The sequence below is a fragment of the Anopheles coustani genome, chromosome 3, assembly GCF_943734705.1.
Source record: "Anopheles coustani chromosome 3, idAnoCousDA_361_x.2, whole genome shotgun sequence".
NCBI lineage: Eukaryota > Metazoa > Arthropoda > Insecta > Diptera > Culicidae > Anopheles > Anopheles coustani.
Window position 1 is genome coordinate 2658884 of NC_071288.1, and position 14337 is coordinate 2673220.

Sequence of the window (14337 nt, forward strand, 5' to 3'; positions counted from 1 at the left end):
TCAATCAAAACTAAACTGATCTTTCGGATTTAAAATTTTTACGCATTTTTTTTTTAAATAGAACAATGTTGTTCCAATATTTTCTTCCTGTGGATTATGCGCCATCATAGAATCGCATGGTCTTTTAATAAAGGGGTCGACGGTCACCAAAGTTGGTCCGGGCGCTAAAAATGTAATATCAATCCATTATTACAATTTTTAACTGTACGTTTAAATGACATGAATTGTTTCATAGTATTCATCGACTTTTGGCGAAATTATTTCAATTGCTTGATTTGCACAAAATCGGTTCATAATCGAGGTTAAGCAATATTCGCTACAGCCACTACTTGTCAGTTGGCTGATAAATTATGCACAAACATAGGTGCAGTAGGCTTCTTTGGTGGTTTAATCAGGGAAAATGTCTCTTTTTTCTCTTATTTTTAAAACATTCTTATTTTCCACTTGGTTATATTGGTAAAATTAATGCTAGCAATTGCAAATAGTTGGGAAAAGTAAACAAAATCATACCTAACTGTCAAAATTATACCGTGACCTGCAGCTCTTTCACCGGTCTTGATTCGCGATAGTAAAGTAAGAAAAACATCATTTTTCTGAGTCAGCTTCGTGACGAATTTCAGTCCGATTCCGGTGTTTATTTCACCTATTTCTTTACCGTACCATTTCTTTTCCGTAAACAGATCACATTACGGGCGTAGAACGAAAGGATAAGAAAACATGGCCGCAACTCTAAAGCCTTATCTGACGGCCGTCCGGCACACCCTCACGGCAGCGATGTGCTTGAGCAATTTTTCCTCCCAGGTCGTGGAACGCCACAACAAGCCGGAGGTCGAGGTGCGTAGCAGCAAAGAACTCCTACTGACCCCGGTGGTCATTTCGCGAAACGAAAAGGAGCGCGTCCTCATCGAGACGAGTGTAAATTCGGTGCGTATCAGCATCGCGGTCAAGCAGGCGGACGAGATCGAGAAAATCCTGTGCCACAAGTTCACCCGGTTCATGATGATGCGTGCGGAAAACTTTATCATCCTGCGGCGGAAACCGATCGAGGGCTACGACATCAGTTTCTTGATCACGAATTTCCATACCGAGCAGATGTACAAGCATAAGCTGGTTGACTTTGTCATTCACTTCATGGAGGAGATCGATAAGGAAATCAGCGAAATGAAGCTCGCCGTCAATGCACGAGCCCGTATCTGCTCGGAAGAGTTCTTGAAGCGGTTCTAAGGCACCAAAGCCCGACAAATGCACTCCATGAAGATTATTCGACTAGTATCGAAAGGTATTGGGGATCGGGGTCTACCAGTGCAGGGAGCCAACTGTACTAAACTATTTCTTTTCGTTTTCAGCATTTTTAGTTTCGTTGCAATCTAGCCAAACGAGTTAAGGATAAATGTGGAAGAGGAAGATAGGTTAAGAAAAAATGTATTAATCCATTCGGATCGCATCGGAGCGTATTCCAAGCACAGCAAATATCAAAGCCGTAAGACATTTGGTTCATGATTTTATCTACCATAGAACTTCCCTACGATGAAGAGAGTTACGAAGAGACGGAAATATAAAGTTTATAACACACAAAAAACACACGAATCCGCCCGTAGAAATTCATGCATTTCATCATGATTGGATCACAAAGTTCCCTTACTCTATACGCTGCAGATCAAACTATTTGCCATTACTTGCGATTTTTCTTTAGGCTGAACCCTTCTCCCTGAAACTCTTCAAACTTGTTCTCTTCCAGTTTCGTATCGTTCTGCTCTGCCTTTCTTATACTCCGGTCAAACCGCAGTAAACCGAACGGATGTTCGTAGTCGGGAATTCCACGTACATACGTTTGCCTCTGTGCTTGCGGAGCATCGTTGGCCCCATTGTCCTTCTTCTTTTTGCCATCGAGTCTCGTGCCCTCACCTTTGAACGCTACAAATCCCGTTGGTTCGGGCATCAGCTCCGTCGGATCGATGGTCATCGGTTCCTCTTCCTTCTCCTTCCTCTCTGGCTCGGTGTACCCCACCGGAGGGGCGAACTCAACGTTCATATCACATTCGATAATTGTGACGGCAGGACCGGGCTTTGTTTCCAGCACCGAAAGCTCATACGTGGTGTTGTTGTACTTGATTGCAATCAAATCGCCCGTCGTCAGACAGGCAAAGTTCCGCAGACAATTCTCCAGCACTGCCTTCGGGTTTGTAATGTCCAAAAATTCAACACTCTGTGGCTGGAACTTTGAGTAAGTCGCCACCGGAATGGACACACTCTCGATCTCTACCATATCCCCTTCGTCAAGCAGCAGATTGTGCATCATCCAGTAGGGGATGTAGATTTTGCCTTCGTCAGCAACAAACTCGAGCACTCCTGCATGTGTGCTACGGTTAATCGATGCATTTGTGAGCTTGAATAGCATAGGGTAGACCACATTAAGCCTCGTCAGCTGATCGAGTGCCGACGGTGGCATAATGATTTTACCACCATTCTCCACATCCTGTCTTTCATTGCCCGGCAGCATCGATACCGAGTAGCATTTGTACGTGGTACTGAACGGACGGGAATGATCCGGAAACATCATATTAAACCCGTTGAACTGAAACTGAACAAAGCCCATCATTACATTGCGCAATAGAGACGCATCGATTCGGAGCTCCAGCGCGTTATACGTACCATGCTGTTTGATTTAACTTCTGCTCACACCACGCTCCTAAAAGGAAATCGAAAAAGACACCTGAGACAAATATCCAGTACCAATTTATGAACACACGCAGTTGGGATGATGACGATCCGTTTTGCATCAAATGTTGCTTTGGAATAAACAAATGAAAAAAGTATCGCAAATGTTTAGTCTGCGTCAATTGACAGTTGTCATGTTGTCAAACGTGAAAGGTTTCACATTCTGCCAAACGTCTTCAAAACGCCAGTTGATTGAAATATTTCTTTCTATTACATTGGAAAAATATTAAATATTCGGCACTCGTGTGTTTGAGGTTTTAACGTACAAACGTACGGTTGAGGTTTTGCTTACTTACCGTAATTTAAACAATTGTAAAACTACTAACGCTTTCGGCCGATATTGAAAAAAAAATCAAACACAATTAATACTTTTTAAAAATTGTTAAATTATTCTTCACATTTAGCTGTAATACGAATATATACAAAATATTACTCATTGTCCTGCTGCAAGTTGACGCTGCACTTCTTAACGGTTTTTGGTTCCGGCAGCTATCGATCGTAGAAAATGTGTTTTAGGCATATTGCATTCACACTACAGGTATCCACGATCATGTCCCTCTGTTGTATTAGTACGTTAGAAACAGGCTTTTTTCGGCATCGTTCGCTCACATATTCTTTAATTCTTTAGTTACTCGCGCTGGTATCGCGTATAAAGCAGCTCCTTGTATATCACTTGCGTTCGAATGAAAAAGGCCACCGTTATAATGTTCTATAGTTTTCTTTCCGCATCACTCTTGCTTCACGCGCCGAACAAGGTTTCATTTCCCATTCTCTATCACATTTACGCAGCTGTGTTTGCTTTACAACGCGCAAGAAAAACAACCATGCACGCACGCCGAACGCTTCCTCAGCCTCGGTCGGCACGGCTTTGCAGCTTCGCAATACGACGTTAACGATAAGTTTTGGTTAGAGACACTGTACGGGTTAATAGAAGTAAATTAAGAATATCGCTTTGTCTGTAGTAGGGAATAAAATTAACAATACTCTAATCCATCGTCTTGCCGATAGGTTTAAACTAAACGTTTGACTCAGCACCAAACGCTGCTGCTAGGACGCTGCTAAACGTGGCTGTGTCCGATAACGATAACGAACGAGTAGCTACGGTCCAGTGTAGCAGTACGCAACGAATGATTTGCTGGCGAAGATACAAAGTGCACAACGCAACGCCGACAGCAAAACCATTCAACGGTCAAGCGATGACGGCGAGGCATGTTTGTTTTAAGGCAGGATCACTTGCAGCTGCGATTCTGGAGGTTGGCTGGTTTGCGGTGATGGTGTCAAAAGGCTTTCGCAACATCCATTTCCCGTGCACATCCAAAGGTATTCATGTGTGTCATCATAAGTTAAATGCATCAGTGAACGATCAAATTCGGTTGGATGCTACATCCGCAATTCGACTCCGACCTAAACGGGAACCAACCAATGCGTCCTGCCGCGTTTGTTCCGCACCGATGTTCATACCGAGCCAGTCGTTCATCGATGGTAGAACAGATCAAGGAGCCGGCTCTTGCGCCCGCCGGTAGCCGAGCCGCCGGATGACTGCTGGGCCTGCTGCTGCTGCTGCGGTTTTGTACTAGACTCGATAAGCTTGTTCTTCATCTGCTCCTCGATCAGTTCGTGCATGTCAATCTGCCACTGTTCGAGCTGCTGCAGCAGCTCCACCTTCTGCTGGATTGCCTCCAGCAGTTGGCTGTTGGCCTGCATTAGCTCTACCCGGTTCTTGGCAAGCTCGATCTCAGCCTTGGTACGCCGCTCGATGGCAGCGTCACGATCCTTTCGGGCCTGCACAACCGTTTCGTCCTGCGCCAGGCTCGAGTGGGACGCATCCTCGCGGGCTTGATTGCGCTCCTCGATCGTGCTCTGTAGCTCAACATCTCGGACCGATAACTGCAAAAAAGGAAAGATAACAAAAAGAACGTTAAGAAACTTGTACATTATACTTTATACATTCAATGATGACCTCAAAACCTACCTTGCTCTCCAGCTGCATTATGATGTCATTCTTTTTCTTCAGCTCTTCTTCCTGCTCGATCAGCATCGAACGTGTCTGTTCGAACATGGTCTTGAACTGCATCGCATCCAGGTTCATAATGATATGCACGAGCTCATCCGCTGCCGACGATAGCATGCCACGACTGAACTTGTCGTTAACGGTCATGCTGGCACTGGTCGCTTCCGTTACCGAATGTTGCGGTGGCATCGACACGGACGCCATCGTGTTATCGAGCGACGAAAAGGACATATCCGAGTGTAATCCTGTGGAGATTGAGTTGGATGGAAAATGAAGCAATGACCTACTTCTATGATTTATATTCTATCCCATTCCCATGAAGCTTACGTCAATCACTATTCCGGATGTGATCATCCGCATATGATTAACGCCTGGTTTGAACGTACCTGAGTCATCGTCATGGTGAGTACTGCGCAACGTCTGACATAACGTCTTCAGCTGCTTGTACACCGACTGTGCCTCCTTGAGGACAAGCTGCGTAGCTTCGTCCTTCATCCCAGTGTCCTCCTCGTCGCCGTTCATCTCCTGCAGCAGTGACGAATGGTGATTCAACTCGCTGTGGAGTGATCGCTGCGAGTCAAACGACTCCAACCGCTCGCTGAGCGTGCCATTTTCACGCTCCAACCGATCGAGCGTCTGCACCGTCATCTGGTACTTGGTGTCCTGCTCCTTGGTACTCCGCTCTAGGATGTGTATCCGCTCGGACGCCTCGTTCAGCGCGATCGAGAGGTTCTCCCGCTCGTTCGTCGTCATGTGCAGGCGCGACTCGAGCTCATTCTTCTTGTCCAGGATCATGCGCAGCTCGTTCTTCAGGCTCTCCAGACTGTTGACGTGGTCCTGTATGCTGAGCGTGCGCCGATTGCACTGCTCCTTGATCTCCTGCAGCTGCGCCGACAGCTGCATCTCGGTGGCGTTGGACTTTTGCAGCTCGTTCGAGAGGCGCGTGTTTTGCGCCGTCAGCTCCTCGATCAGCATGTTCTTCTCGCGCTCCATCTGGCGCATAATCTGCTCCTGCGCTTCCAGCTTCTGCCGGAACTGCTTGATGTCCGCCTGTAGCTCCAGGATGACGGCCTCATTTTCACTCGAGCTGATTTCCAACTGGCGCTTTAGGATGTACTTCTCCTGCTCCAAATTCTGGCCGGGAGGGAGAAATGAATCAATACAAGAAACCGATTAGCATCACGAGGTCACGAAAGAATTGTTGCCTGAAAATGAGGTCACCGGTGTACACTTCTCGAAACCTTCCGTTAGGTTTCTTCCTTCAACATAAACAACTTGTAATACATTTACTAGCTCCCAATTATATCTCAGTGGCCTTTCTGAATTCTGAAGGTAACGGAACCGGCTACTGATTTATCGTTCTTGAAGCCCAACGCCGACCCAACAAGGGGGGGGGTTTCTAATCTCTCACCTCGCGAACGCTATCATCATCACGTGCGGACCAGGGTCACACTACCTACCATACAGCATTAACCAACCCTTAGCTGGTCAAGTTGAAGTTGGTTAATTGGCATGGAATGTGAGTCAGAACCACCAATAGAGGCAAAGCGGAACTGTTTCATGTTTGTGGAGCAATTGTCTGTGGCAGCAGCACTTTGCCAGCCTAACTGTATGTGTTAATGTTTGTTACTGTCCATCAACCACAAGGAGAACCATAAATCGTTCTAAACAACCAGTTAGTAACAAACAACGAAAAGTAAATAGGCGAAGAAAAACGACAATTAGAACGGCATAAATTCTGGCATGATATACGAGGGAGGAAAGGGGCAATAAATCAAACTTCCCACTGTATTCGGATGCAGAACGCCACTCCCTGTTTAAAAAAACAATGGTGCATCAAATAAACTTCTTACCAAAAACATAATCAGTTTCCAGGTTATGGTGGTGATGTTAACGGATTCTTTACTTCATTAGCATTCCAATCAGTTCCGACCTCCAAAGTCCACAGTTGGCGGGAGTCTGTTAACAGCAAGCAGGCAAACCTTCCCCACGTAAGCAAACCAAACGGTTCAATCAAGCAATTTGTCTAATTTCACCCACAAACCTAGAAAAACCCCCGACAATCTAGCGCCAAATAGCACCACTTTTGCTACACGTTTGAATTAGTGCCAAATCGGTCGATTGGCCATTCGAGGGCAGCTCCGCAAATTAGATCATTATACACATCGGATGGATCGATCGATCGATCGACCGTTCAGACGAAACCGAGGCATCAATTGATCGGTTTTTGCTTCGCCGCGGAGATTCAATCTCGAAGAAGCGTGCAAATTGCCAAACAACATCTCCGGCCGGGAGTCACACTGGCTCTTGAGAGGCTAAGAGGCTTTCAAGGAGAAAACATTAATTAAGTCTCATTAGAACCAAACTCGCTTGCCCGACATACCGTATCGAGAATCGCACAAGTGGTGTGCACAATGTTGCGCTGGTTTGGAAATGGAATTGGTTAAGCCTCCGACAGAATTATCCGAAATCCATAGCCGTTCGGTTCGCCGTTGCATCACACGAGCGGATGGACCAAGGGACGAAGGGATCCAAACCGGACAAAACACGAATTCGATATCCACGATCAGAAGAAATACACTCGAGAAGTTGGCAACAGGTCGAACCGATGTTCGAAACAATTTCCTCCCTTGCGCCAGAGAATGACGAAATCTGCCACCGAAACCAAACCGAACCGAATCGCTAGATTGTCCCGAGTTGCTGCAAGATGATGGCCGGGCCACGTGTGAGGTTTACGATCGCGTAGTTTACTGTTCGAAACTGTTGATCGAATTTGAAATGGAAACATCATCATCACCTAAAGGCGTAAAGCCCAAGAAAGGTGCGGCGACCGCATATCGCACACATATCGCATATCAATCAATAGAGGACGGAGTGTGTGAGGGAAGGAAGGGAAGGGGGGGAGGCTCACAAAAAAAAAACCCCCATCATCCTGATGCCACGCCTCTCTCTCGCGGTTGGCTCAGATTAAATAAAAGTAAAAAGTGAAGAAATCATTGAACCTGTTTTCCGAAACCGTTGACCGAAATGGCCAGGCCGTTTGAGTCATCGTCCCTTCTGGGTTGTCACTCAAACACGGCGGCCACCAACACACGCACCAACGGCGCCAGTTTTGCCAGCAGTTCAGGTTGACCGCGAAGGCAGGCGGCTCACGTCATCCGTTCCTTCGCGTCCGGTAGAGTTATGGCAAGTGTGGGACAAGTTTTTGTTAAAATTAGCACGTTCGCGTGGGCGGTTTGACCGTCGATGGACACGGGTTCGGTTGGCCACTCTTTTCCGGAACTCATGGTGCGGTTGACATGGGGCGACATCATAATCGCCAACACGGATGATTTGCGTATTTGGAACGGCGTTGCCTACTTCTTTTTTTATTTTTTTTGCGCAAATAAAACGTTGTTCTAGAACTTTCCGAAGAGTATCAAACCTGTCGGACGTTTTTGGCATGTTAATTGGTTGCGAAACTTGTTCCTCCTTTCTCAACGTGGTTGGTTAATACATTTTTGGTAAAAACCCAACCTTTTCTTTTAGATGGGTTTAAGTTAATGCAAACGCCAGGGTTAATTTTATCATATTGGTCTTACTTAGAAACCTGTTTAAAATTAACTAACGCTTCCATGGCATGCTTTGAATTTTGAAACTAAAAACTAAAAACAAATTCCACATTGAAATTTTATCCATCGTTCAAGTGAAATTCAACAGTAGGCGGATGAGATAACTTTCTAGAATGTCAATAAAATAATGTTATGGCTAATTTGACTGATGGGAATAGAAAATTAAATGTATGAACACAGTAATTACCTTTTCTAGTGTTAGTTATGGTAATAGTCCATACTAGATCGTTAGTTTTATGAAAATGGGCAAAATTATGGTGGCCCAGTTTTATAAATAATACAATAACTCACATTAATTATACCAAAGCCGAAGCTCGGGTTGGCTCGAGAAAGTTGTACTCGCGGAGTCGCTTTCCACATCCATCCCACACACTCTTGCATCGTCCGCGAACGCGGTCGCTTATCAAAAGAAATTATACATGCGTTTGCCTTCCTCATCAGCTGTTAAAATATTTATCCCTCCACACCATCCCCTTCCCTGCCTCATAGACCATGAGATACGGCGTCCATGCAACGATGTAGAGAGATGGATATCTCCAACACCGTGGTGGCGCGTACCATAACGATCGTGCGCATGCATGTAAGTAGCAGGTTTTGCGTCAAGAACCGTTCGTTATCGCATAGGAGCACATGCAAACACACACAATGTTGGTTACGCTTTGCAATCGCCGGCCGCGATTTTAATCATGTAGAATTTGGCCTCTCCCCGAGTGATGGTATTTGATTTTTAACAATTAAGCTTGTACAATTTTCTGGCCGTATGCGGCACGAACGGGGAGGGTGGTGTACTTTATAGCGCACGGTTATGTAATAAAAAAAAAACAACGGGCCACCGAACGAATGCTCCGCGGTCCAGCGGCCTCGAAATCCCGCCTCTAATCGAACATCGAAGCCACGTACGCACCTTGAGACAAACCTGAGACGGTTACGTGTCTGTATGTGTGCTATTGGTTATCCACCAACGAGGCTTAGAGGAGCTTTTGTGTGAGGATCGCAAGTTATCAATTATCAACGCATAATCAGTCCCTCATTCAGCCGCGTATTTCGATATTACCATTTCCAAATCGATTTTTTTTATGCCCCGAAACATCCAAAGGCATTGTGAGTGTCTCAATGGGGAGCTCAAGTGGTGTCTGCAAACGTCCCTAAATTATTTTTAAAAAAAGTTGATTCGACAACCGTTATTTCACTGCCGTTAGTCCCAAAAATAGTACAATTTCATGCAACATCGCGAAACCTCGGCTCGGCAACACTTTCCTTTTCGAGACGGTTTACCCAAGACGCACCTTAAAAAACTCCAACCCATCATTCCCAGCGTTCTCAACTCAATTGCCGCCAACGGTAAAGACTCAATTTCCTCCCGACACGGCATATGAAAGGCCCCCCCCGGAGAAGGAAGTAACCGTGAACAGAATGTCACCCGAAAACCCGTACAACAACTGACTTCGTCGGGCCATTACGAGAAGCCGTTAAAATCTCATCCCATCGGTGCAAAATCCCCGTACCGCGACACGGATGGCAGGTTGGTTGGTTGGTTGGTTGGTTGGTTTGAAAAAGGCCAACCTGGGAGGCCCCCGTTATGATGACGATGTTGATAGTTACCGGTGGCGTTTGTTTGACGCCGGTAAACAGTGACAAACTACCGCATTCCCTGGCAAACACAATCGCGTACGGGATGGGTCTCATTATGAGAGTGATAGTAAATTGCTCCCGTTATGGCTCGTGGACGATGGAATCAGACTGGAAACGGAGGCGCATTAAATGAGTTTTTGTACTCGGAAAACTTCAGATGAGGGAAGCAAAACGATACATTGTTTTTATATTGGAAAAAAGTGTGCTTTTAAAATTGTGCGAATATGATAGGATACAACCAATTTCAAACTGTTTGCTAGGGCTCTGTATCACTTAAATATAAAATACAAGGACAAACAAAATTGACATCTCTAAAACCACTCTTTTAAAAATCCATTACGAATTCCGTCAACGTTAATCCAGACGGTGGTAAAAATTAATTGTCACTAATATCTTATACAAACGCGATGACAGTTATGGATTTTGGACAAATTCGGCGACTGCCTCGATTTTCTATATTCATTGAGTGGTGCCGATGTTTTGATAATTTATTTTATGCTTTTCAATGCCAAATTTAATTCCACGAGAAGTCTATTGGAGCATTACATCATCAGATTGAAAGATAATGGCAAAAACGACATCGTCATCCTTCCTCGAAAAGTATCCATTTTACTCCAAACCACAACCGGGGGACACAATTCTGACTGACACAACGAAGGAAAGAAACAAACCTTTTCTTATCTCGTTTAGGAGTGCATTAATCTAAAGCGCCTAGCGCTCGGCTTGTGTTCCCGATATGGGCCCGCCAGCCAAAAAGAATTGAATCCGTCCCGTTGACAAGCTCTTTAGTAACCGCCTAGCTGGATACAACCGTGGTTCTGTGTGTGTCGGTTTGATTGTACGCGCAACCGATGGATACGAATGCGAAGGAACGCCCTTCAACCTTAAGCTCGACGTTTCTGCCGTCGAGCCCGGCGAAGGCTAACGTTCTGGGCGATGGAAACCTTGTAGCAAAAATTGGAGAACCTACCGTGAACCCGACAAAGCCCGTTGGGAATCGTCGCCGGTTATGAGTCATTCCACACCAACAAGGCCACGGACCGGAATCGGTCGATGGTGCTTGCGGGTAGAGCAATACGGTAGCCTTTCGGTTTCGAAGGCGGTATTGGGTGCGGCCAAACTTATGCACCAAATAATATTCTTAATGTCACTGCCATCAATCAAGCACCCGGGAGGTTTCCCGAAATGAATTTTAAATTAATGCATACCCTCCAATTGCCTGCAAATGCCTACATCCTGTGTTAGCGGTAGTATAAATTCAGAACTAGAACTCCTGGCCATAGGCCAACCGCACCAACCAACCAATCACCCCCCCGTGACACATGAAATGCTTCAAGGTTAGCTGTAAAAACCACAACGACCGATTAAATAACCTTTTGCAAGTTCGTCGCTTACCCGCGGCATCGCAATCTTTCGTTTCGTTCGCGCTTGATCGACGCTGCCAAGTCGATCGTGTGACTCATCCGGCGCTCACCATTCACGCACATTCGCACATGCGGATCTCCCCCCGATGAGATCAACGCGTCTGGATGGGAGGACTTTCGGTTTGTTTTTACTTTCGCAAGACTTCTGCTTCTTCCCGCCGAAGCGAACTGTGACCTATGGAAGTGAGGTAGTATTTACCGACGATCGCAACTCGCTTTCGACGCAACAGCCAATGATTTCTCGCAAATAATCGTTAGTGATCTTTAACGTCTTCCAGACCGATTTGCATAGTCAACATTGTCCAATCGCATATCCTTGGGGGGAGGATGAAGTCATGTGAAATTATGAAGCTTTGTCATCGGGCTGGAAAACGTCGTGTGATGCCCGTTCTTCGCCCTCGAATCTATCGATCGTAACCACCTTCGGGGAGCGCGCGAACACACACAGCGTTTGTGCTGCAATAGTAATGGCTTTCGTTAACGCCACAACTCTAATTACAGGCTCTTGGGGGAGCGCTTTTGCTAAATATACAGTGTATATAGCCCCCCCTTCTGCCATATAGGTTTATGTGTGCCGGTATAAAAACTGTTTCACCCGCAGCTAAAGGAGGATTTATCCGGGTGGCAAGAGATAGGAGGGGGGAGGGGGTTGTGTGCAGGGAAAGGTAAGCTTGAATTATTTAGCTAATGACTCAATGGCGCATAACGTCATCCGTCTATCCGTAATTCCTTCGAACCTTCGGCTCTCGGTTCCCCACGCGCTCGACGGTGTTGTGTCCGCGTTTTGGTCACCTTCGCGCTGTTTCCTCCCCCCCCCCACCCCTCTCTTCTTGCAGCACACCCCCCTGTTACCCACGTTCCCGAAACGGGTGGACCCTCGTGAGCTTCAAGTGTTGCGAGTGTGCTTCAGGTGGTCAACGCGATCGATTCGTTTAGATATTCGTTTGCTTTGGGAAATGCAATTGATTGGTGGGATTAACTCCATGAAGTCGTCTATTGGTTTCAATGTTCTTCGGCTTCTTTGGTCCCACGAGCGCCACACGTTCAGCGGTAACCTTGTCGTCGAGTTAGAACGCGATCACTCAACGACAAGGAATCAACCAAAGACTAATCCGTTCCTCCCGATTCGTAGTAAAGGCGAATAAAATGCAAAAGCCTAAAACCGGGTTCCGTGTAGAACGAAAAAGCCCACTAATCGAAACTAATCAAATTCCAGTGGATTCCTAGCTTTAGGACGACGAGGCTCTGGCCAAGGAATCACTACAACCGTCAGTCATTGGTTCCGTTCGAGTTTAATTAAATTATCCAACCCGTAAGCCGCGCGTTAAACGAGACAGCTTTCGGTGGCGAGCCCGGATGTTGATAGCATGTGCCTCGGCCGGTTCGGCGTAACGTGACTCTCTCGAGAAGCTTGTTCTTTGTTTAGCAACGACCTATTTCTTCCAACTATGCTCGCGCATGTCGCGAAAGGTTATTTCTGTCCGCCAGCAAGACATCCGCTTTGCCATATGCACCGGTTCGGTCGGGTTCGAAGCTGTCTTTCTTTCTACCACCAACCGTCGAAACCTGTTTCAGACCAAGCTAACCGCAGGAACGGGGAGTTCAGGGAGCGGACAAGAGACGTGTGTCTCGCCCACTCGCGCCCAACACACAACCCCTTGCCGGCTTCCTTGTGTGAATGTCACGATAAAGTAATTCAATACAAGCCCTCCTGGATCGGGTTGACCACGCCATTTCATTCTCGGCGATCTCCTTTCACTTGGCAACGCAACCCATACACGAGCCTTTAGAAGGGATCGAAGGTCTGTGCGGTTGATCTGCACAGCAACCTCCAAGGGGATCGGATACATATTTTGCCGTTTTAATGTAGAGCAACCGTTAGCGGTTGACTTTGTGGCGAGTGAATAATGTTCTTATCAGATTCCCACGGCAGCCAGTTTCAACCATAGGCCACCACTTTTCCGTTCTGCTCACAGCTGCCGAAGCCGAAGGACGGCAAGAGCTCGAGCCCGAAAGCGCCACACTTTGATCTACATAGCGCGGAATGGAACCGAACCGGTTTTTTAACGCCAAATTAACCTTTTGAGAAACCGTCGATCGTCGAATCGAAGATTTGCCAAAGTGAATCTAATGAACTTGGATGAATTTAAAGTGGAGTAAGACATTTCACGATTTACAATAACCGGTGACCTTTGGGCTTAGATTCGGACCAGCAAGGAAAGGAAAACGTTTGCTCTCCAAAGTAAATAAGTGTGACCTACCTCCACCTTCGCCGAGTAGTCGTCGATCAGCTTGTCCTGCTGCTTCTTCAGCTCCTCGTTCTTCTCCAGCAGCGCCTTGCCGAGCTCGGCCGCCAGCAGCAGATCGGCCTCCTTCTGGTGCAGCTGCGCCCAGACATCCTTTTCGGCGACCAGACCACTGTCGGGTGGCCGGGTCTCCATCTCTAGGATGTAGTCCTCGAGGGTGGGCTTCAATTTGCTGTGCGCATCCATTGGGCGATATGAAAATTGACGTTTGGGTGGGGGTGGGGTTTTTGGTTTTGGTTTGGGGTTTTAGACGCGTGTTTGTTTACGGGGACCCGTTGGAAGGTGCCTTTCGAACGCCTTCGGGGTTCAGTTCACAACGCAACGTACAAAGCGATAAGGGGTTTGGTTAGGGAAGGAGTACTTAGTAGATAGCGTAGATGTAGGCGTAGATGAACAAAGTTACAGAATGGCAGTAGTATGTAGTAACACCGAGTTGGTTAGAAGAGAGCTATATGTATGTATGCCGGTTCGGTTGGTTTTTCTTTATCCTGTCGTGTCGTTTCGGGAACCAACACAAGCACGCACACACACGCACACACGCCAGTCTCTCGGAGGGCTTCACGTTACATCGGGGGCAGCACTGCCACCGGGTCTCGCACTGCACTCGCTAGCACTTCCTGCGACATCGGCTCCAT

The 14337-nt window shown here is 46.7% G+C and overlaps 3 protein-coding genes across 4 annotated transcripts; 1 reads left to right on the top strand and 2 right to left on the bottom strand.

The window, feature by feature from the left end:
• Positions 1-519: 519 nt before the first annotated feature.
• LOC131258980 (actin-related protein 2/3 complex subunit 4) lies at positions 520-1487 on the top strand. Of its 2 annotated transcripts, XM_058260386.1 has the most exons (3): positions 520-573; positions 681-1279; positions 1347-1487. In XM_058260386.1, the coding sequence occupies exon 2, from the start codon at positions 718-720 to the stop codon at positions 1222-1224; it is 507 nt and encodes a 168-aa protein (XP_058116369.1). In that variant the 5' UTR covers positions 520-573; positions 681-717; the 3' UTR covers positions 1225-1279; positions 1347-1487. The 2 variants fall into 2 exon arrangements, with proteins under 2 accessions (XP_058116369.1, XP_058116368.1); XM_058260385.1 differs by lacking the exon at positions 520-573 and having other exon boundaries at positions 586-1279.
• Positions 1488-1587: 100 nt separating this feature from the next.
• Positions 1588-2790, bottom strand: LOC131258976 (ubiquitin fusion degradation protein 1 homolog). Its single transcript, XM_058260381.1, has 2 exons — positions 2653-2790; positions 1588-2581 (listed from the first exon to the last, which is right to left on the bottom strand). Exons 1-2 carry the CDS (start codon positions 2653-2655, stop codon positions 1673-1675), a joined length of 912 nt encoding a protein of 303 aa, XP_058116364.1. The 5' UTR covers positions 2656-2790; the 3' UTR covers positions 1588-1672.
• Positions 2791-3127: 337 nt separating this feature from the next.
• On the bottom strand, positions 3128-13915 carry LOC131258968 (bicaudal D-related protein homolog). The gene is made up of 4 exons (XM_058260373.1): positions 13658-13915; positions 5116-5863; positions 4691-4974; positions 3128-4605 (listed from the first exon to the last, which is right to left on the bottom strand). Exons 1-4 carry the CDS (start codon positions 13886-13888, stop codon positions 4192-4194), a joined length of 1677 nt encoding a protein of 558 aa, XP_058116356.1. The 5' UTR covers positions 13889-13915; the 3' UTR covers positions 3128-4191.
• Positions 13916-14337: the final 422 nt, after the last annotated feature.